At 40.3% G+C, this 24,390-nt stretch overlaps 1 protein-coding gene across 3 annotated transcripts in view; it reads left to right on the top strand.

The window, feature by feature from the left end:
• The window catches only part of ADGRB3 (adhesion G protein-coupled receptor B3), a 799,670-nt gene that overhangs the window by 392,089 nt on the left and 383,191 nt on the right, over nt 1-24,390 (top strand). For all 3 annotated transcript variants that reach the window (XM_067702875.1, XM_067702873.1, XM_067702874.1), the window contains 2 exons: nt 12,303-12,371; nt 16,737-16,845. In XM_067702875.1, the coding sequence (XP_067558976.1) occupies nt 12,303-12,371; nt 16,737-16,845 (178 nt within the window). The remainder of the gene's footprint in view (nt 1-12,302; nt 12,372-16,736; nt 16,846-24,390) is intronic.

Raw genomic sequence — 24,390 nt, 5'->3', positions numbered from 1 at the left:
GTGACATGAGCTGGGCACTTGTGCATGGGTGTCTCAAATTCACCACCGTGCATGCCCTTGAAGCTATGAGCTTTGATTTGGGGGTTACAAATAAATTTTAGCGAAGAGTTGAATTTGCAGATACGGAATTCATGAGTAATGAAGTTCGATGGTAACTATTTTCCAGTCTTGTTGCGAGGCTTAGAAGTAATTCAGGTTAAATACGTAACAACACATACATGATGGTATTTGTGAGTCGTCCAGCAGAGAGTAGGTGCTCTGTAATGCCCTTAGCTCTGGCGTTGTAACTCTTAACATAAAAGGAAAAGATGGGCCTTGCTCTCAAGCTGCTTACAACATCATTGAAGGAAAAGTTAACTCATGAATGAGGCTAGACCGGTAATGAGAAAGAGAGATATGAGTACAGTGTCTCACTTCCAGGAGCTCTCAAGACATAGAATCTGAACTGCAGCAACAAGAAAATAATTCATGGGAGCCTTAGGCCTTGAGATAGAATTTGGAGAAACAAGCTGGGTGCGGAAACAATAATCAAACTCCAGTCAAAGCCACAGAAATGGTATGAGTGTGGCACATTCAAAAGACCAAGGTTGGTAAAAAAAATGGGATTCACATTGGAAAATGTCGATCGTGAAGGCACGGGAATCAAGGCTAGAGGAGAGTTTGAATGTTATTCTCTATGAGCAAGGTTACTAAATGTGAGTGCTGTTTTTGGAAAGATGGTCTGGCCAAGGTGGATAAGGGCTATTAGTGAGTAAAGGAAGACTGGGGGAAAGAAACCCGTGAAAAGGCTACAGCAATGACCTAGAGGTTGGCAAAAAGAAAGCATGTTTCAGTGACAGTGGATCAGAAAAGCAGGCATGATCCACTTAATGGAAGGAAAGGCAGGCCCCTGAGACAGCTTATATTTGGGGGTAAAGAAAGAAGAATTGGAAAGAATACATACATGGAGTATCCACAGAGACGCCTTGTTTAAAGTTGCCCTCAAACTTCCTGGATGCAAGGATTTGTCTCTTCTCAGGCATGCTTTTGTTCCCTGACAAAACTTTTGTTGGTCTAACTCAGCGTTTTCCTAATGTTTTTGACTATGACCCACAGTAAGGCACACAGTTTACCTCAATATATAATTGAAAACTTGAAAACAATATATAATTGAAGACTTTTTCAAAATAATATTTCCCTTTTCCTGTGGGTAATGCACTCTTGTATTTTCTATGCATTCCTATTTGGTTATAAAAAGTCAATCATGACCCTCAAACAGGTCGCCAATGTTTGAAAATCACTTGTTTGTCTAACGTGTTCTCTAGGCTTGAAAATTCATTTCCCAATGATTAGGATTAAATAGGAAGCTCAAAACTCAGCTTCCAATTTCTTTCTTAAAGGCAAACTACATTCTAAATAAAATTCTCAGAGTTAGGTGATCAAGAAATTAAACTGAAAGCAGAGTTAGTGATTTCGGATAAGCCAAGCATCTTCTTTCCTAAAACACTTGACAGGCAAGCACGTATGTTGGATCTTTCTCATGCTACCCATCCAGCACTAGGTGAGGATTCTTGAGTATTATTTCTCTGATGCTTTCAGTGAGAAATGCTTTTACTTTTTGTGTACAAAAGAGTGGTCTGATAAATGGGGAAGCAATTATGGCTAACAATCCAAAGCCATTATGTAATGCTGAAACTAATTCTCTTGACTAAATAAGATCTAGTATGGGCCCTTTAGGTTTGGAATTGTAGTATAACTCTAGCCTACAAGACAGTACCTTATGACTTGTGATCCTCTGCTTAAAGAACATTGTGCAGCAGAAGATTAATAATTTCCTGGAACGCAAGTCGGAGAGGTAAGGAAGGCAATAGAGCGTGATGACTCAGAGTGCCTGTTCGTGGTCAGAATCCCGAGCTTCTGGTCAGGGCTCTGCTACTTGTTAACTATCTGATGCTGGGCAGGTGACTGGACCTCCCTGAGCTGCCATTTCTCTTCCACCGTATTGGATGATGGTACCCATGCACAGTGCTGATGTGAGGGTTGAGTTACTGTGTAAAACTTACACAGCATGTGGCACACAGTAAAAGCTCAAGGAACATGGCGACGAACCTTATGATCCGGGAAGGTGAGATTCTGATGGAGCAAACACCTGAAGCATCTCTGGACCACAGGTGTCTGCTGCCAGTGCAGATGTGTATTTTGCTATCACTCCTGGGAACAAAGGAAGGTCAAATATTCTCCATGGCATTACCTATGCAAGAATGGGCCACTGCTTTTTTCCCACTCTTTTTTTCCCCCCACTCTTAGTAGAGGAGAAGGGCAGGGAATGTATCAAGGAGAAGGGAAGTCAGAAAAGAAGTGTTAGTCCTTAAGGTCTTTATCACAAAGCCATTTCAATGTTAGCTGGCAAGTGGATGAGAGGATGGCTTGAATCAATAGCCAGGATGCCTGGATCTGTGGGAACCAAGAGGAGCCCAGGATGGCAACTCCCAGCTGATAATCACTCCAAGTCACAAATGCAGCCATTTCAATGCTTCCAGCCTGATACGGTTCCCTGTTCTTTCTCTGTGGTAGAGAGAATGTGTACAGCTAAAAGCTCTTTCTAGATAGTGTGGAGAATGTGCCCTTATTATATAAGATGGAAAGAAGAAATTCAATGCCAAATACCTGACTTAAATGGGTGAGATATTAATAAACACATCTTGCTTCACCCACCAATGTGAATAAATCCTACCATGAACAAAATTTGGAAGATGGCTGCAGGCTGAGAGGGACTGAGGACCTCCATAGGTGAATAGAGTATTCACAAAGATGGGGGAAAAAAGAAGGGCGACTAAGAAGGTTAGGTATTTGTGGAATGGAGCCTATCACCTGGTACATGCCATGTGATGTACATGAATGACTTTGGTGGAACTTAAGAAAAATATGATAAAGCATCTGATAGGTAGTTTTGTCATTTCAGAATCCCTCATATTTCCATCAGAGTCAAGAAAATGTTGAGATTTGCATGTGCACGGTGTACAGGTAGTCTTCTATTGTGATTCCATTTATTATTAAATTTTTCTTTTAAAAAATTATGGGGGAATGTATCAGTTTGCAGGGCTGCCATAATAAATACCACAGACTGGGTGGTTTAAACAACAGAAGTGTATTGTCTCCCAGTTCTGGAGGCTGGAGGTCCACGATCAAGGCGTGGGCAGGTTTGCAGGCAGCCGCCTTCTCCCTGTGGCCTCACATGGCCCTTTTCTCTGTGTGTGTCACCCCTGATGATTTTGTGTGTCCTAAATGCCTCTTCTTACAGGAACACCTGTCAAATTGGATTAGGACCCAGCCTCATTTTAAGTTAATTACCTCTTCAAAGGCCCTGTCTTCAAATACAATCACATTCTGAGGTACTGAGGGCTAAGGGCTTCAACATATGGATCAGGGCCAGACACAATTCAGTGCACAACAGGGGATTTTGAAGGAACTGTGAGAATTTCCCTTTAGCCAAGAAAAGTATGTGCCAGGCATCTTCCCAGGGACAGGACCTCTATGGATCTGCTCGCAGCATCCCAGGGGTGAACCTGTGATGTGTGTGTGTTTCCTGCCCAGGTGGCCCTTTGGTATATCCGCCAGGCCTGCCCAAATGCGGTGATCACTTCTCACCTTGTGCCTTGTCTGGATTTGAGGAAGATTTTGCCCCACTTGTTATGATGTTTTTTATGACTGACTGCTCGGCAGGGCTCCCTCTTGGGAATAATTGATGAACATACCTAATCATATTAGCATCACTAACGTTTTTACCCTTCATTTGTAAAGCAGCACCACACTTGGCCCCCCTAAGCGCTGACAATAGACGCTGCTTCTCTCCACTCCCCCATTCTGGTTGTCACTTGCACCTCAAAGCAGACCCACTCTCTGCTCTTTCTCTGGAGCCCTCCATCCTACACTTGCCCTGGAAAGACTCGTAGCATCATGTAGGAAGTTGCCCATCCAAGCAGCTCCAAAACTCCACAGGTGGTACTGTCTTCCATCTCAGCAGAGCAGTGAGATTAGTGGGAAAGGCAGCCTGAGATTCCTGGACCCCTGTTCCATGTTGTTTCCAAAATGAGTCAGAGCTTCGGTGATATCTGTGACTAAAATGAGAAGAAAAAACAAAGGTGTCCTTAAGGGCTCTGGATTTTTTTTCTCCTAAACTAGTGCACGTTAGGGAATATTTGCTTCAATAATCGGCTCTCATACCCTCTGGATCTGGCATATGACACTGGGCTGTCTGGGACAGCCCAGCCCTGTTGGCAGGAGTCCTCTGACCACAGCCTTCCAGGCTGGTGACCCCACGGCTGACCTTCTGACCTTGATACCCCAATCCCTTTGTCCCCCCCATTGATCCTCTGGTTTTCCAGTGCTTCAGTTTCTTGTCTCTGAATCATATTCTCCGTATATCTTGGTCCCTGATGCCTTCCAGGGGGCATCCTTAATTATCATCTGCTGCTTCCTGAATTCTTGAGGGTTTCTCATTGCCAACGGCCAGTTGATGTGCTTCTAGGATAGGTATTCTAGATAAAAGATTAAACCAGAGTGATGTAACTTTTTGTCCTGATCCGTTGAGAGATCACCTATTTAAAAAAATAGGCAAAGCACTCTTTAGGGATTAGTTAGCTTTAAAAAATACAGTAGAACAAGCTTAAGATTATTTGTGTAATAATATTCCTCTTACTCAATTTTATTTCTCTACACTTTCTTGACTGGGAGGCTAAGAAGTAGAGTCATAGCCCAATCACAGGGATTGGACGTCAGTTATCCAGGCCCTAAACTGTAACCTGGGTGTGTTCCTGGTTTTGCACATCTCACATGCAAGTGTCATCATCCAAGTGCATGGAGGCTAAAAAAATACAGGAGACCAAGGCATTGTATCTTGAACTCTTTAGGTTTTTACCTTGCTGCAGACTTGGTCCATCTCATCTGACTTAACCTCCCCACTACAGAGTCCTTCTGCCCCACTTCCTGCTTCCTTATCCCTAAGCCCTCATCTAACCTCACGTGGTCCTCTTCCTGTCTATTTTATCACCAGTGTTTTAACTTCGAGTTTATCCCATTCAGCTCTATTCCTGGTCATTTTAGTTTTTCCCCCAAAAGCTCCAGGTTTCAACTAGGATTAAGGATTCACAGGTTTTGACCTTTTGAGCTTCAGGCTTGTAGGGACAGCGGCAGCTGGGCGTCTGCTCTCAGCTCTATCCCAGGCGCCTCACGCTCGGCCAGAACAGAGCTGAGCCCACAGTCCCCGGGCACACGCAGCTCTGCTGTGTCTTCTGCGTGTTCAGCAGAGCTGTGTGTCCTCTAGGAACCAGGGCCTGGTCCCGGTTCTGCCCTCTCCCTCCGTCACCACGACACTTTGTTCCCTAATCAAGCCAGCAGACAACACCGCCTCCTTTCTGACCTCCCCATTTCCACTCTCACTCTCCTGTACTCTGTTTTCCACTCAGCAGCCAACGTTAGATTTTTATTTTTCCTGAAACTCGTGTCACATAACTATGGTGGGATCCAGGCACCTCTCTGTCTGAGCCCCTGACTCTCTTTTTCATCCTGTATTAATATTCTCCCCTTCCCCTCCTCTAGCTCCCTGCTCAAGGCCATGCCAGCTACGTTGCTTCCTCTCTGTTTGTGTTCCTTCGTCCCACTGTTGTTCTGGGGCTCTCTTCCTCGGGCCTGCCCATGACTGCCACCTTCATCACTCTGTCCTCAGCTTAGATGTCACCTCCTCAGAAAAGTCTTTCCTGCGGACTCTTCCACCTGAAGCAGACTTGTGTGCACACACACACACACACACACACACACACACGTGTGCACACATACAAACACACATACACATATATACACATAAACTCATACACACAAACACATCCACATGTCCACACAGATACCCAGATATACACATACACACACCCACATGCACACATCCACACAGTTACACACACACACATATACACATATACATATACACACGTGCACAATTACACATACAAACACACATACACATAAGCACATAGACATGCAAACACACAGATACCCACATACCCACGCACATACACGCATACACACACCCACATACACATGTCCACACAGGCACACACGCACACACAGCCCTCCCCTGCCCAGTCCCTCCTGGCCCCGTACACTATTTTATTTTTGATTCATCACCTTAAGTCCTGTTTTAAATGATTACTTATTACTAAATGTCCTTTCTTTACACAGCGCAGTGCAAGCTCCGTGAGGGCAGGAACTCTCGTGTGTCTCGCTCACTGTTGTGTTCACTGAACTCAGAAAAGGGCCAAGTACACAGCAGGTGTTCAGGCAATGTTCCTGAAGGAGTGAGTGCCTTTCTGCCTCTCAAGCATCCCCTGGGTCTTTCCTCACCTCCACCCTCACGCCCACTTCTGTCCTCGCTGTGTCTCACTCGGGCTCTTGGTAAAGTCTCCCCGGGATGTTCCCTTCCCCAGGCTTCTTCCTCCCCAAGCCCCCAGCTTTGCTGCCTGGAGTGTAATTTTCTCTCTCTCCCGATGCCCTCTGCTGCTGAACAAGGTAGCCCTCGCTCCATCAGGGATGGGGCAGCAGTGGTGGTGCACAGGGGGCTCCACTGTGTTTGGCAAAGAACCAGCTGTGTGTGGAAGAGGAGACCCCTTCCTTGGGAGGGGACCAGGGCCGAACATCCTCCACTGTGTCCTCTACTTGTGAGGCCCTGCAGTTTCTCAAGAGTGCGTGTCTGTGACCAGGACGGCCTTGAGACTTCAAAATGCCACTCAGATAGGAAGAGTTCGATCCCGTATTTAATCAGGAGAACCAGCTTTCTGATCTGTAAAACTAAGCACCCCATCTCCTGCCCTGGACCTACAAGAACCCTGGGTATAGAGCAGAGGAGGGTGTTGAAAGGAGGCCACACGTTAGGTGGGGACCGTGTATCCGTGATTTTTAATTCCCCCAGTGTTTATCCCATGGTCTTCCACACAGTAGGCATGCAGTCAGCCAACAGGAAATATTTGAGTATTTACATTTTCCTATGCCTCGTGCTGTAACCTGGGGGCATGGGAGTGAACAAAATGGAAACAGTCCCAACTAAATTATAAGCTGGTAGAGAAGAAGCCCTAAACTGATCATCATACAAATACATTGTAATTACGAAGTGTGATACACTTCAAAAGAAATCTACACAGTGCAACTGCAACTCCGCATGTTTGCTGCCCTGTGAGTGGCTCCCTTACAGCTGGCTGCTGCCTGCATTACATTAGGGTGAAGGTGCACTTATTCATCCTTTTGGGTGAGTGCACAGTAGTTTTGCTGGGTTGGTCATGCATGGACGTAGAGGCTGGGAGAGTCAGAGACCATCGTACTAGTAATTCCCCAGGTACTGGGGAAAGCTGACTCTCAGAACAGAGAACAAGGGTCTCTTCTGGTCAATAGAACCTCTTCCTTCACGTCTTATTCTTTTAGGTGATTACTTCCAGGAATGGGCTGTTTCTTTTTTCCATGGATTTTTGGCAAAGCATGAATGATGACAGTACTGGTAAATGAAAAATAAAAATTTTCACTACTCAAAATCAGAAACATAAAGAGACTGTGCAGACTTTGTATACTTACAGTGTGGTGATGGGAGAAAGCCTTTCTGGGGAAATGGCATGTAAATCTAGACGTGGAGGACAAAAAAGGGGTTATTCAAGTAAAGAACAGGAAGTAAAGTGGTTGAAGAAAGGGAGCAGCATTATATAGGTCTGGAGACTGGGCAGAAACAGGTTTGGGATGCATGGAGAAGTCTGCTGAGCCTGGAGTAGAGAGAGTGGGGGACAGGATCGCTCAAGACAGAGTGGAGAGACAGGAAGGGGCCGGATCACGCTTGACCTGCAGCCGTCGACTGCTCTCTGGATTGGGGATGCATGACTGTCCTGGGCTGTGCCATTTTAATCCTAATGGTGTGTCCCTGCTTCCTTGCTTAGCCTTTAAGCCTCTCTTATGATCCCTCTATATTTCATGTTGAGGACACCACCATTCCTGAAAGCTTTCTGTTCTCCTTCTTAACTCTGTTCCTTGGGGCCTGTCTCTGCTTCTCTGTGCCCAGGCGTTTGCTGCTGGGTTAGGAGGAGGAGAACATGTTTCTTGTGGCTTAGATATCTCTGATCATGAGCCTAATCTACAACTCTCTTTCAATAAGGAATTCAGCAAAAGTGCATGCTAAGATGTGCTTCAATATACTTATAGAAAATTGTATATAGTCCTTGAGAAATTTGTCAAGTGGAAGCCAACCAGATATAGAACAAAGAATTACGTACTTACTGCTTTGCATAAAATTGAGTGTCCTGACCAGTGTGAGGTGATACCTCATTGTAGTTTTGATTTGCATTTCTCTAATAATTAGTGATGTTGAGCATTTTTTCATATGCCTCTTGGCAATCTGTATGTCTTCTTTGGAGAAATGTCTGTTTCGATCTTCTGCCCATTTTTTGGTTGGGTTGTTTGTTTGTTTTGTTTTGTTTTGTTTTTTGATATTGAGCTCCATGAGCTGTTTGTATATTTTGGAGATTAATACTTTGTCCATTGCTTCATTTGCAAATATTTTCTCCCATTCTGAATGTTGTTTTTTATCGTTTATGGTTTCCTTTGCTGTGCAAAAACTTTTAAGTTTAATTAGGTCCCATTTGTTTATTTTTGTTTTTATTTTCATTACTCTAGAAGATCTGTCATACAGAGTGAAGTAAGTCAGAAAGAGAAAAACAAATATCGTATATTAACACATGTATGTGGAATCTAGAAAAATGATACAGATGAACCTATTTCCAGGGCAGGAATAGAGACGCAGGCATAGAGAACGGACTTGTATAGACATATATACACTACCAGGTGTAAAATAGCTAGCTAGTGGGAACCTGCTGTATAGCACAGGGAGCTCATCTCGGTGCTCTGTGATGACCTAGAGGGGTGGGAGGGTGGGACGGGGGTCCAAGAGGAAGAGGATATATGTATACACATAGCTGATTCACTTCATTGTACAGCAGAAACTAACACAACATCGTAAAGCAATTATACTCCAATAACAAAGAAAATCGAGTGTCCTTTTAGTCTCACATGGCCAAATCTAGGACTTGCACTTTGAATGGGGCAGAGACATCAATGCTTCTCTTTACGACATGCGTTCACTGTGCTGATTTTAATAATACTTCCTGCCGAGGAAAACCAGAGTCCTGCTTCCTGCCCATGGTGTCCCACAGCCGTTTGCTCAGGGTCTCCCACGTGCTGAGTGTCTCATCATCACAACACTGAAACCCCTCCCAGCAGAGGACATTCTTAGGAAAGAGAGCTTTCTGCTGAACAAATCATGGGCCATGATGTGGCTATAAATACAAATCATGCAGCCAGTCGTAAAAAGATAACACAAAGGGAATAAAATCATAAAGCTGCCATATATTGAGCACTTAGCGTGTGTCGGATACTGTACTGAGAATTAGCTCTGAGCTTCACAGCTGCTCTGCCCTGCAGGTGTTAGCATCTCTGCCTTACAGGCTAGAGAACGTAGGCGGAGGTGGGCAACGTTACCCCAGTACCACACAGGTAATAAATGTTGGGAGAATTTTTAAAGCAGGTCTGCCTAGTTCAAGCTCCAAACTCAGACTCTGCTAAGGACGCTGAATTTTTCAAATCAGTCTAGGTCATAGAGATCGGGATGTGATCAAAACAAAACAGAAACCTGTCAGATGCAATTCAGGGGCTAAGGGACTTGATCCACATATCATCAAAGGAGAGGTCTGACCATAGGTAGCAGAGCTCTTGAAAAACTCTAGAAGTTGTGCATCTGCTGCCGTGGAAGTTGCTTTATACTTTTCTCAAAAATTCAGTCAAGTGGCCTGAAAGGTTATGAGTCTCCTCTTCAAAATGCTGTTCTGTTTGGTTCTGCTTTGTTCCATCTGTCAGTATGATATTTGAGCAAATGTAGAAGTGAATTGATATATCAAAGTACATTTTTTTTCAACGTGTGTGAGACAGATTAGAGCAGGGTCAACTCAGAGGAATGATGCTTGAGTCTTGTTGGAGAAACCGAGGTGTACTGACTTTGTGATTTCATTGTTTCCTTTAAGTTAGGACTTTATTAACCACCTGCTGTGGGCAAGGCATTGCATGCGACGAGGATACACTGAGGAACAAGCAAAGCTCAGTATCCCCGGAAATGCCCCTCCCCCTCCCCCATCTGGGATATTGAGGCTTAGCCCCTGTCCCCCTACACGAACCCACAACTGACCATTTTCAGATTCAATCCACTGGGAGATAGAAGGAGAGCTTTACTCTGTGCGGCATTCCCATGTTCATTTAGTCAAGTATGATTTATTGGCCTTGGAAGATAGTACAACCGCCTTTCTTAGACTCTCTGCTTACTAGAATGTATATTTTAATAATCTGTGGTTTTTTATGTATGCCCTCTGGTGATTTTGAAACACCGAACTCTGAATTTATCGTTTTGATCGAGGAATCGCGTGTGCTCACTGGCCTTGACGTACAGCGCAGAGCTGCTGACTCCCTGTCACTAAAACACGCTTTGTGCAATGTTTTCCCAGAAACGGAGATGCGTTGGCACAAATTGCTTCCCATTCTTGCGGTACCCTTGTTAGGAGCAGCATGCATTTTGTATGAGAGCAGGCAGGGGCTAGGACGTAGGCGCGGTCATGGACCTCAGCAAGGCTGGCGGCGTGAAAGGGGATGAAATCTGCAACTTTCGTCTCGCTAGCACCACGTCTCCTACTGAGTTCACTAGCCACAGGCGATCGGAGAACTCTGAAGGTTAATTCTTTCTGCCCATACGTAGAATTACAGCTCAGTGGACAAAGCCCTTGAAATGTTATCACCCCAGCCAGGACATTTTCAGTGGAAGAAACGGCTGGTAGTACAAAAAGGTTAAACGAATTAGAAAACGGGTCTCAAACAGACTTGCCGGTTTTTTTTTCCAAGAGCTGCCTAAAATATTCTGTAAGTTTTATAGAGGTTGTGACTGGAAACATGTTTCAGCCATATGATTGCCAGGAACTATTAAAATGAATAGCACAAATAGGGCAATTAAATATAGATGCTAACAGATTCAAACCCCAAGAGGAAATGAAGCTGCTTGGTTTTTCTTCTAAAAACACGCAGGTGAATTTCTTTGGAATTAGAGTAAAGGCCTATCTTGAAAAGCTGGCTGGATAGGGAAGAAGGCTGAAGAGACTAAAAAATGGTGACTACCTGGCCCCCAACTCCTGAAGGGAGACCTGTCCTAAGTGAAGGTATCAACGTAGGGCCGTGCTCCTGTTCATAACATACGGAGCAGCCAGAAGAGCTGGGGTCTGAGGATAAAAGCAAGGGACCACTGTCCGTGTAGCTTCAGACAGATGCCAAGTCTTCACTTTACACTGCTTAGGTCTCCTGTGACCCCATGTCCCTGGCACCCTGGTTTTCCTCTCCTGGCTCACAGCGAGTGTGAGAGGATAGGAAGATCTCTCTTTAGTACAGATCCCTCGTGTGTGAAGTGAGTACTAACACAGACGATGCGATGTGTGGGAAACAAAAACCGAACACTGAGAGGTGCCTGTCTGCCTGGAAAGGGAAAACCGAAACTCATCGCAGGCACTGCTGGAACACGTTAAAGCCAATGTGTTTCCAACAGTTAGTTAGGGACCAGGGGGATGACAAGGGTTTGGACATCCCTCCATTTTGGCTTGCTGCAAAAGGCAGGGGGTTTAAGAATGGGAATTTGAAAACAGCCAAGACTTCTTGAGCACTTACCATGCAAGAACTTGAAAAATTTCATGTCGTCGTTGCAATAAGTAGTTGTAAACGTTAAAGTAAAATAGCCAGGAAGGGCAGAGCCAGGATCCAATAGGAGGAAGGCTTCACTGGCCTCAGCTTTGCCCGTGGCCTGTGGCTTCACTGTGATGCCCTTCGACCCAGCAGTGTGAGTAGCAATCATTCCTCACAGGGAACTGGATGACTTTAATAAGACAAACATAGGGGACTTTCTTACAGGAGCTTACAAAGAGAGCTTCTTTGTAAGGAATAATTATACGGTGGCCTGACAGAGTAGAATGCAGAGCATATAACTGTGATAGAAAGTAAGTGTTGTGCCTATTGTGATGTCTTCTGAATATGTGACGTTCTCTAGAAATCCCAGAATCATGTTGCTGAGAGAGGGTCCTCAGAGATCTTCTAGAATAGCATGTTAGGGTCATCAAGCAGTATTGCAAAGTGTTTATACCCTCAGCGTTCAAACAGATGTTGCTGGAAAAGATATTCCCTTGTGTAACATTAAACCTTTTATCTAATTTAATTTACAGAACTTCTTTCAAATAGTTAGCAACCTTCTAGATGAAGACAACAAGGAAAAATGGGAAGATGCACAACAGGTAAAGCTGAAGTTATTTCAGAACTTAAAATGAAGTTAGTTAAATAAAGCTTCGTAATATGTGAAAAAAGTAATGGCTCGCTATTCCAAGAACATAATAGGAAAAATTTTAAAGTCATTCTAATCTTAGAGAAAACAAGTGACCTCCTTTATCATAACAATCTATGGAATCAATGATATTTAAAATGTGAAAAAACAGAGCAGGTTTAAGTAATGTTTAACTTTAAGGTATTAATACGTAATGACTCTATGCCTTACCCATCATTTTCTTTCCTGTCTACAGACTATAGGAAAAACAGGTAATCTAAAAGGACACATTGCCATATCAATATTGATATGGTAAGATGCTTATAATGGAATGTTAAATGAAAAAGAATTACCAAGCAGCATGTAAACCTGATTGCATATTTGTGAAAACAGAAATGTAAAAATGTTCAGTTATAATACAAAGATAACTTATGGATGGGATAAACAACAAAATAATAAACTAGCACTTTAATATTGCTTAAAACATAAAAGAAAATAAAAGGACACATTGCAAACTAAACTGTGGGAGTACTAACTAGTAAAATCATTTGTATTTACTGTTATGTGTTATCTGAATTATGTATACAGATGTGCATTTTGACTCAAAGCCAAGAATTGTAAAAATGAGTTCTCATTACAAGAAATGTATTCTGCTTTTTTTCTCTTTCTGCTAAGCATGGCAACTGTAGCAAGGAGCCTTGTTGGTTTAGTTATTGTTTTAAAAATGCCTCGCCCTGCAATTTGTGCTATACTCACTGACACATGGTTAATACTATTTTTTCTAAATCACAGAAAAAGTGAGTTAGAAGAAAGGGAGAATAAGCATGTTTTTAAAAATCCTATAGAAATTTAATGTAAACGTTTTCTACTTGACCCTTGTTAAAAATTCCGTGAGAACAATGCAATATTGAAAATGAATATTTCCTGAGTTTCAACTGGACCTTCTCTCTCCCTTTCCCTTTATAATCATATTCTGGGCCTTCAGGAGTAAAGCATGCCCTTTATTTCTATTATCATAGGAACTCTATGGATAGACTCTAAAAATAGTCCAGTGTGGGTCCACCTCATTATCAGGTACAAGTGCTGTGCTTCTGGCCATAGCAAGAAAAAAAAAAATCACTCCTTAGTTTAAGACACGGAATCTATCTTTTCCTACTAGTTTGAGTTATGTATTTGTCCTTGGCTTCATTCTAGAGGAGAACCTCCTTCACTCGCTGTGAGAAAATGGTGTCTTTCCTTAGAATACACTGCTAAGTGTATTCTAAAGTGGCTAAGCACATCTTTGTAGAGTGCTGGAGACTATTAATTATGGATATATTTAGGACAAATGTATAATACCCTATTTAAAACAAGACTGCAATCCATCAGATGGTGTTATTTACTGCAAGGTCCCAACTTGAGCAAATAATGAAGAGTGGCAGAACTTTTTGTCAATGGAAAATCCTGAATCCATAATCCACCTATTTACTTGTGATTTTGAGTTAAGTATATTCTTATCTTTTAAATATTTTTTTCAGTAGTGATGATCCTTAATGCTTCTTTGAAGTAACTATTTGAAATAAAAGCAACTATTCTGTAGCGGTGTTTTCATAAATGCAGCCAAGTGGTAAATGAGTCTCCAAGTTTTTGGCACAAAGAGTGAACTCTTCAGAAATGAGAGCTGTTTAAAATCTACCAGAGATAATCCTTTGTCTATTTTAGAGGAATAGTCTCAACAAAATATAACATAAAGCATAGCTCTGTGCGCATTTGGAAGACTAGCTGAGTAAAATGGTGAATACTGAAGTCAGAAGCATTTTGCCATTAGAACTCACACTTTTGGACAATAAACAGTGTCATTTCGTAGTTTGTTCACTACACATAAACCCCAGTTATGAAGGATGAAACTATGTTTAGCTAAAGAATCCTACTAAAAATACAGTATACTAAAGTGAAAAAAAAAAGGCTGCATTCTCTATAGCACTGTTTTATACACCATCATTGTAGTTGGAATGGACGGTCCATTTCATTCATGATAATTGTGATGATCAGTATTTCCTTTTTATACTGAACGCTCCTGTGTCTCTCCAGGAGTGCGTAAATTGTGGCCGCTGAGCCAGATCCAGGCTGGCACCTGTTTTGTAAATAAAGTTTGGCATCATAGCCACAGTACCTATGGTTGCTATGGTGCAGCAAGGACAGAGCTGAGTTGTTCCAACAGAGACCCCGTGATCCACAAAGCCACTCTCTGACCCTTTACAGAAAAAAAAAAAAAAAAAAAAATCAGCCCCGGCTCTATGACATTTGAAAACTGTTGGGAACATATAACTACAAACAAAATCTGCTGCCACCCTAGAAAACCTCTCCCCAAAGTAGACAGGAAAGAAAACATTTTTATTATTGAATAGGCATTAAGCCAGAATGTGATGTGCATCACAGGCAGTTCACTAAGAGTTGCAAAGACAGAGAAACTTCATCCTTTAATACAGACGAGCGGATGTTCAACTCATTACACACGTGTTCTCGAGGTAAACAGTAGCTAGTTCTCAAGTAAGAGGACTTTAGGTAGTTCATCCTAAATGCACTGGGTAATTGGGATGACCATCTTGTTAGTGAATTGGCTTTATCCAAAGGAAAAATGAGCTCTGATATCTTAATGACTGCGGGCAGTTTTGCAACTCAGAGTGAGGCACCTGCTTAAGTCAGGGTCTAACCCTCCCACCGCCCCTCCCACCGCACAACAATCTAGATGATGACTTTCCACTGAGAGACATCCCTGGGTCTTTAAGCTGGGAAGAGGCTATTTAACTTTCAAAAAGGTATACACGCATTTCAAAGAGACAGAGAAAGAATTTAACCATTACAAGTTTTCTAAAGTAAATGCTCTTAAGGGAGGGGGGCAAGGGGTTAGGGAGGGAGTCTCTTCTCTATTTTCAACTGGGAGGATTAAGCCTCTTCTTTTTAATTTGTATTTACCCACACACTACACATACTCATAGACACACACACCTACACAAAAATAGAAGAAAAAATACAGTAGCAGCAGGAAGTTTGGAGCTGATGGAAATTTCACACACATTTTTGGAATGGGGAGGAAATTTCACACACATTTCGGGAATGGAATAGGTAAGCAATAGCATTTGTCCCCAAATCTTCCTGAAATTAAAAAATAAATTACAACTATCTATGCCATACGTTTCTAACTGTAATAACCATTGTTCATGTCTTCAACCATATGTGAGTAAGTATACAATGCATTCGAGGTGTCTGATTTTTGGGTGGGTGCGGCCGCAAGCTCCTGTAAAATATACGCACTGTGCCTGCTGGCCACCCTGCCCGACATGTCTTTCTGCTAATCAGAGTCTCTCTCCCCCTTCTGCACAAGCCTTTGCAAATACAAAGCCATTTAAAATTCTCTAATGCACTTAAATTTTTCATGGCTTGAAGCTGCAGTGGTGCTGAATGGCTAAAAGCAATGAACGTAACTTCAAAAGACTTTCTGCTTTAATCTGGTTATATAATGCAGGCTGACTTTGTCAGCATGATGGGTTACACATGCTAAAATTCATTTGTCTTTTCAAATGGACCTCACATTCCACTCACTGTGAGCTATTGCCAGAATCAGGTCATCTTTAAGCAAACACTCATCTGTTTGCAGTGTATGAGGCGGATGATGTTGGGTGTGTCTTACATACGTACATGTGAAACACCTATACTAGAGCTGTTTTATGATCCTGCAAGTATTGCCAACACTATTATTCATACAGCAGCTATTACAATGATTAGAAATAAATGTCTCTCCCAAGATAGTTATTTTACAGTGAACTTAATAGTCTGTAAATATTCATGATGGCAATAATAATTATTTTTCCCCAGTGTTCATTGTACAGATGCTAAGTAAAAAAAAATGTAAAAAGCCCCCAAATTTCAGTGTTTGTTCTATGTTATATTTAAGTGAGGAAAGGAACCCATCAAAAGTAAAGACATGCTACTTCTAAGTGTACAATCTGTTAGATATTTTGAGTTTTCTTGGATTTATGAAGGATTAATCACGGCATCATATCACCTCCAGAGTTCTTGCTGGCTGACATTTGATGTCATTCTCAACTGTTAGTTCAAAAAATATACAACTGTTAGATGGGTTAAAAAATAAATTAATAAATAAAAATTTAAAAATAAAATAAAATGATTAAAAATAATTTTAAAAAGTAAAAAAAAATACAGCTGCTGTTAGTTGGAGAAATGTCTTCAAATAAATCAGAGCTCATTTATGATCTCATTGTGTCTTTTTAAAATTCCAGTTATATATTCTATTATATAGATTTTTTAAATTCCATCTAACCTTTGCTTATTTTTGTAGATTTATCCGGGCTCAATAGAGTTAATGCAGGTGATTGAAGATTTTATACACATTGTTGGAATGGGGATGATGGACTTTCAGAATTCATACTTAATGACTGGAAATGTAGGTAAGAAATAGGATGTTTTCCCAAAATCTGACTGAATTTTTAAAAAACTTTGCAAGTATCTGAGTCATACGTTTCTAAGTGTGGTACCCATTGTTCATATCTTTGAGTCTACATGAGTAATGTATTGTGGGTATTTGGTGTCTGATTTTTCAATGGGCCAACCACATATGCACTATAGACACACACCGACACACACACATTCGCATGCATCTGAGTGTATTTGTACACATTCATTTAAGCCTACTTGTATTTATCTGTACACGTATATAGCAAATGTTTATTGCTATCCAATCTCATGTTGAAAATATATAGTATATACTATGTGATTATATAAAAAATAAGCCTTCGTGGTCTCGCAAACACTGTTCCTGAAGATGCCGAGTCACTTTCTTGTTAGGGGTCCCAAAGAAGTGCTGAATCTCCATAAGGGTGGGACACTTCAGAGACCTTTAGGGGTCATTGTCACAATGCTGTTGCTGCCGAAGTTTTCATGAGTAACTTCCAGGACACAGTGCGTCTCTCGGGTCTCTGTAGTGGATTCTGTAATGGTAGCACACGTAAAGTGAAAACATCTTTCTTCCTTTAGCTGCCTATAACATTGTCTCTTATAGGGAGGAATTACACACGGCCTCTTACAGTGCTACAATTATTGTGCATTCAGCCAACAGCAATTATGTTAACCAAACGGCACATTTCTTTCTGTAGTTAAAAATACTGCAAGAACAAAGAACTATTCTTCCTAAATAGTATATGCATTGAGTTGATACATGTTTATAGTTTTATTTCTTTACAGCTCCCTCTTGTGATGTTACTATGACTCAGATTTTCTTTCATTGTCATGTTTTAGCAATCTTCACATAAAGACTACTAACTGTAGATAAAGATGTGTTTAAATCAATATCTTACCTCACATTCTTATTCAAAGGATGTTTAAGTTTTAATTTCTAGATCAGGAAGAGACCTAACTTTGAGGAGGGATTAACTAGGGGAGTTCACACGGTATAGAACATAACATTTTTATGATTACAGCTTTGGTGGTTCATCTTATACTTGATTTCTTCGGAAGGTCCTTTACTCCTATAGTGACTCATTTGACTCTGAGATATATTCTGCCAGGGTGACCTCAACTTGTAATTGGTAATAGCTAACTACTGGTAATATTCTTCAGTTGAAGAGAACCTGTGTAATGGAGACTTCAAAGGTCTGCAGACGGTTCCATGCCCACATGCCATCTTCATGCAGCTTGAGGCCTTACGAGTTAGAGTTATGCCTTAATCCACTTTCCAGAGGTGGTGGAGGGCCCAGACTTTTGCCGAGAGTAGATGTCCAGCAGCTTGTGCTGGTTCACGAATGAAGGGAGCTGTCCTTGCTATGGGCCAGGAGAAGAAAAAGTGACTGAAAATAGTATATTTATTGAAGGATGAATTCAGAAATCAGAGAAAATCCAAATTAAATGTCCATTCCAAAAGTGTCTGGGCAAAGAGAGGAAAGGTAAAATCTGTGGAAAAAGGGGGTAGCATGTTGGGTTATGAGTTTGGGGAACGTGGAAGGAAAACCCTAGAGAGATTCTGGGGATGCTGGTCATTCAAGATGGAACCACTCTTCTAAGGGCCTACGATTTTTTGGGGGGAGGAAGGAACCAGGAAGGCTGCTATGCCAGTTTGGACAATAGTAATTTACAAGAAAAACAGAGGGGGAAAAAGCAAAGAGCTATTGTTTTCTTGATTTTTGTTAACCTTAGCACCTAATTCTAAAACGCATGGCTCATTAAAAGTATTATCAGATCGAAACATGGCACGTCTTCAGAATGTGTTTGGAAAAAACTTTAAAAACCAAAAACAATCTTAGAGTCTAGTAACTTAAATGTGAACTTAAAGTAGGCTGTTTGAATAACAGCATACCAAATGCCCTATATTACTAGTATTACTTACGACAAAAATTCCATAAATATCAATAAATTGCAAATCTTTATTCCTCTTTACCTTTCTTTTGACTTACCAAACTTGTATTTTTGAAAAATTTGTGTTAAAATTATGCTTCGCCTAGGTTTGCCTACTTCCTTTATCATCACTAAACTTTAAGAAGTATATTAAGCATAGTGACAAAGCAATTTAATGCTGCAAATAAAACCAATATTGTTCTATATTGTCTTCAGTCTTGTGTAAGGACAGTGTGATTGTTTGGCCCGCTGATTGCTTCACTGATTATCCATATAAGAAAAGGTTATATTCTGTGAATAAGTATCCCAAGCATTATTACACTACCCAAAAGAGATTTTATTTATTTTGGTTTTTCCAAATACTGGTCCAGGGACTGACTTACTGTTGTTTGATGACCAGAAGAAGGTTATTCTCAATAATATTTAAGAATTTTCCAAAGTATATTCATATATTAGTCAGAGTTCTCCAGAGAAGCAGAACCAATAGGATATCTGTAGGTACATAGAAATAGGTTTATTTTGGGAGTTTGGTTCATGCAATTTCAGCAGCTGAGAAGTTCCAAGATCCGTTCTGTGCAAGCTGGAGGCCCAGAAAGCTGATGGTGTCATTCTAGTCCAAACCCGAAGGCTTGAGAGCCAGGAAAGCCAATGGTGTTAAGCCCCACTTTGAATTCAAAGACCTAAGAATCAGGAGCGCTGATGTCCAAGGGCAGGAGAAGATGGATGTCCAGGATAAGCTGAGGGCATATTCACCCTTCCTCTGACGTCTTGTTCTATTCAGGCCCTCAATGGATGGGACAATGCCCACCTGCATTGGTGAGGGAGAGCTTTACTCAATCTACTGATTCAAATGCTAGTCTCTTCCAGAAATACCTCCACAGACACACCCAGAAATGTGGTTTAACCAGCCATCTGGGCATTCCCCTCCCAGTCAAGTTGACGCATAAAATTAACCATCACAATCCACTCATATCAAATTGGGTAATATAAATAATAATCACTTATTATTCACATTCTTCATGGTATCCAATTTGATACTAGTATATGTAAAGCATGACTATAGTGTTGTGTCAGATATGTCCAATGTTTTTGGACAAGGACACACAGAGAGAATAATTTGCGGTGACAACTTGTAAACTGTGTGAGTTGGCATTTGTTTTATGTCCTAAGTCCAAATATTAATTATCCAACATCAAACTTACACACACACACACACACACACACACATGCTTGCAGGCTCGCAGACACACATACACACAGCATGTTAGTGATAAATAGAGACTAGGTAACTAAGAAAGTTTGTTTATTGCTTATGCCCATTTTTTTTTTCAGTGGGTTGGAATAAGACTCCTTAACGAAGGGGGTGGGTGGTGATGTGATGAATTGGGAGATTGGGATTGACATGTATACACTAATATGTATAAAATAGATAACTAATAAGAACCTGCTGTATAAAAAAATAAATAAAATTAAATTTAAAAAGACTCCTTAAAGAACTTCAAAAGATCATCATGTCTTATAGAGACTACAAATTTTTTTTTTATAAAGCCTGTATGCACAGCACCTCACTTTTCTGGAATATAGATAAGCTCTTGAAGAAAGAGACAGAGTTGAATAACCACAAATAAAAGAAAGACCATACAATTTAATAAGAGAGTCTCAGAACCTTGCAGATAGCTTATTTTATTTCAACTTTAAATAGTTTTGGGCTTTCTGTTTTCTGGTTCCTGGTTTTGACGGAAAGGGTTGGGAGCAGAGATGGTGCTGTTACAATCACATACATAGCAGATAGAATACCTGAAACAATAAAGAAAAAGAAGTTCTGAAATAATCTGGCAGAGTGGAGCCCATATGGTGGGAACAGCACTCTTCATCAAGATAAAAGTTTCTATAATCTGATTAAGATGGAAAATGAGTGACATGTCTTGGAAAGATTTTCTTCCAAAATAATTCAAATGAAAAGTTTTGAAGCTTCTTTTATCTGAAAAGTGTCCCTACCTGTATCAGCTTTTGATAACTGAAATGCTCTTATATGCTAACTATGAGCATGTTGGTATAAAGGTGAGCATGTTCATTGTGGGAGGGAACAGGTCCATAGCTTTGATCAATTTCTCAAACGACTTATGACCTCAAAAATTTATCAACACAAGCCTTGGAAAAAAGTATTCTATGAACAAAGATGTTAAACAAGCCAATGCATTTATAAAGTAATTGAATATTTTTCATATCACATATGAATATGACATTCAAAATAGACACATGATAAATTATAATGAATAAAATTTAGTGAGCACTTAGTAAACACTACTAAATAGCTTATATAATTACTCAGTAAATGAATGAATATGAAAAACTGATGTGCTACAGAGAGATTTAAATTTTCAATATGCCTCAGTTTATCCTAGAGTTGTATTCTACATGTTCTAAATATGCTGTACAGGCAAGTGATCTTCTTCAGTGAAAAATGTGAATTTTTCAATATATTTTAAAAATATTTATTATCGATTAGGTCGGGGGACTATATCTTAATATTATTTAGTGTGCGTTCAAGTTATTTTTCTTCAACAAGAATATTTCTTGAAGAGTGTTTAAACTGACTTTCTACGCTTTCTCTCCAAACATTTCCTCTTCGGTTCTTTTCAGCCCCATTCTTCTCCCATCACTTTCCTGAAATTCCCCTCAGAAAAGCCTTCTGGAAACTCCCAATTGCCAAATTAAACCCCCACTGTCTCTTGAAACTGTCCATTCTCTTAACATTTGTGTATGTATTATATTATAAAATAGAATTAAGGGATAGAAATTACTCATGACTCAGAGATATTTAGAATTTTTGGAGGCAGTAACGTAAAACAAGGCAGAGTATGCACTGAAGGGGAGACAAGCACATTGTTTGAGGCCCAGCTGTTTGCAGTTCCCAAGACAGAACAGGATGTATGTGACCTCACCTAATCAGAGTTACAGGACAAGTGCATGGATGACAGCTGCTCTAGAGCGTTTGTCTAAAGTTGTGGCAGCGTGTTTTATAGTTTTTTATTATGATTTTAGTCGTCTATTTTCCATAATCACTTCAAGTAGCGTATTGTGTTTGCCTTATTTGTTGGTAAGAATAGCCTATTCTTTAGAAATTAAGTGTTTTAGTTTTGGACTTAAAACCTGAATTGTGTTCACCAAACTGAATTCAAGGAGGATCTGTCATGTGATGTATGTTGCAGCCCACTGACTGTGTTCAATTAAAAACAAAAAGAATTTGTCTCTTACTATAAGAAAAGGCCTTCCTTAGTGATTCAGGTCATTAAATGAATAAGCTTCTCGTCTACAAAGAGTTTGCAGTCCAGTTGTGGGCATAAAAGAATTACATAGATGAATAACATACCAAGTGCACTCTGGTATGTGTCATGGAAACCAAATGTCACAGAGATTCATTCCGAGAGATGTTGTTCCATGTAAGGAACTAGAAAATGTTCTTCAAGAAGGAATCATTTAGTGTAGATGTTGAAGGATGGCTGGATTGTTGACAGTCCAACCTGAGGCACAGTGAGTGACAAGGAGATGGTGACATTCCAGAACATTCTTTTAGCAAAAACAGTATAGAGTTGTCCAAGCTGAGATAGTGCTTAGGGGATACGTGGTCTATTTTGATAAAGACACCTATGTATGGAGGTAAAGGAAATGAAATAAACTTGGAGAGGCATGCTGAGACATGGTGTCACATGCTTCCCGATTCCGAAGACAGTAGGGAACTCCTGAGGCTTCATCGATGGGTGAGATCTGTGCCTTGGAAAGACACAGGTCACAGCAGAAATAAAATTTGTTGAGATTGAAACATATTTTAAACACAGAGACCAGAAGGCTTTTTATAATAATCCTTGCAGGAGATAATGAAGACTTGAGTTAGCAGTAGTAAGAATAGAAACCAAAATGTAGTTATATCAGTTTGAGACTCTGAGGGTCGAAATGATGGCATTCCGTAACTGAATGCGGTGTCAGAGAGAAGGGAGGAATTGGTATTATATTGATTCAACGAACATTTGAGAGTGTCTTTCACATATTAATGTTTAAATGCAAATGTACCCCTCAACTGGAAAAATAAAATGTGGTCTTGGGTTTTGGTAGAGAAGTCAAATTTATGATATACCCTTGGTAGTCAACTGCATAAAAGTGATGGTTGAAGCCAGAAAAGCATTTTCAATGATCAGGACAGTAATAAGAGGGATAAGATGGAAGATGATGCCTATATTTAAAAAGAAAAAAATCCTGACTATGTGTGGTGATGGATGTTAACTAGACTTCTTGTAGTCATCGTTTCACTATATATAAAAATATTGAATCATTATGTTGTGCAACTGAAACTAATGTTATATGTCAATTATATCTCAATAAAAATATCTCTGTATATGACTATGGAGAGATCTCTAGGATATATCATTACCTGAAAAAGTACGTATAGTCATAAACCAAGTTAAGAAATATATTTTGTTTGCAGATAAAATTTACACATTATACTAAGAAGAGGTCATGTAAGTTATAGAATAGAAATCAATGTTGAGGGGAAAAACAACAACAACAACAAAGAATTGTTACAGATATCAGAATAAGAATAGTCAGAGGTAGTAGGTATAAGGGGTTCCGGAACAGGGCAGTAGGAAATCAGTGGCATGTAATTAATAGGAGAGAGAGAACATATCAGAACAATACTGTAGTTAATATCAATTGCTAATAAAGTTCAGAGTAGTGGAGTTAAGAAAAATCTTATGTGATTGCTGGTGGTAAAACATAAGAGTTCTCCAGGAAAAGCACAGACACAATGAACAAGATCTAAATTTCCAAGCTCTTTAGGTGGTTTCAATGGATTTACCTGTAACATTTTAACACAATTATCTCTAAGGATTTAGTTTGCACAGATCAATGTTGCTGCATCCACTTAACACTATCTCACAACAGTTTCTTAGGAACTCTTCAAAGTTGACAGTATCAGATAAAAAAGGAATATTGTTAGGCTAAGAAAGTCTCAAGATACAGAATATTAAAGTTACTGGCTGTAAGGAATTTCAGAAGTCACCCCTATGTACACCCTTAGAGATAGAATATTCTGGAAAGTATAGTTCCAGTTTTTCTCTAGTAATCCAATAAGGCCAGTGCCTTGAAAACATTAATGTTAAGACATTTTTCTCTTCCAAGCTAAATATCACTGTCTCTTCTTGGTTTAGAAATATGAAATGCTGGGCTTTTCAGAATGAACATTCATACTTGGTGTTTTCTGAAATCGAGTCCAAATTCAATCTTAAGAATGACATGATGCAATTTTGACATCTTTCTCTCCACAATGCTGGCTCATCAACATCAAACCTGTGTTATTTCTTACACTCACTGGTAAATTTAATCATTCCTTTAGAGAATATCTTGTTCTTCAATTGAGAAACCCGTCTTCAATCTGATGATGTAATTACAAAAATAAAGTGGCTTCTCTTTCTAGGCCTATTTTCCTTTCCGTCACTGCTTCATTTTGTGGGTCATACACCTCCATCACTTGTTTAACTTCCTTGCTTTGGAAAAAAGATGCCTGTAGTGAGTTGACACCGAGCCTGAAAAATACACAATTTAACATC

The sequence above is a fragment of the Pseudorca crassidens genome, chromosome 13 (assembly GCF_039906515.1).
Source record: "Pseudorca crassidens isolate mPseCra1 chromosome 13, mPseCra1.hap1, whole genome shotgun sequence".
Classification (NCBI taxonomy): domain Eukaryota; kingdom Metazoa; phylum Chordata; class Mammalia; order Artiodactyla; family Delphinidae; genus Pseudorca; species Pseudorca crassidens.
This window is presented reverse-complemented; position numbering and strand designations above follow the sequence as displayed.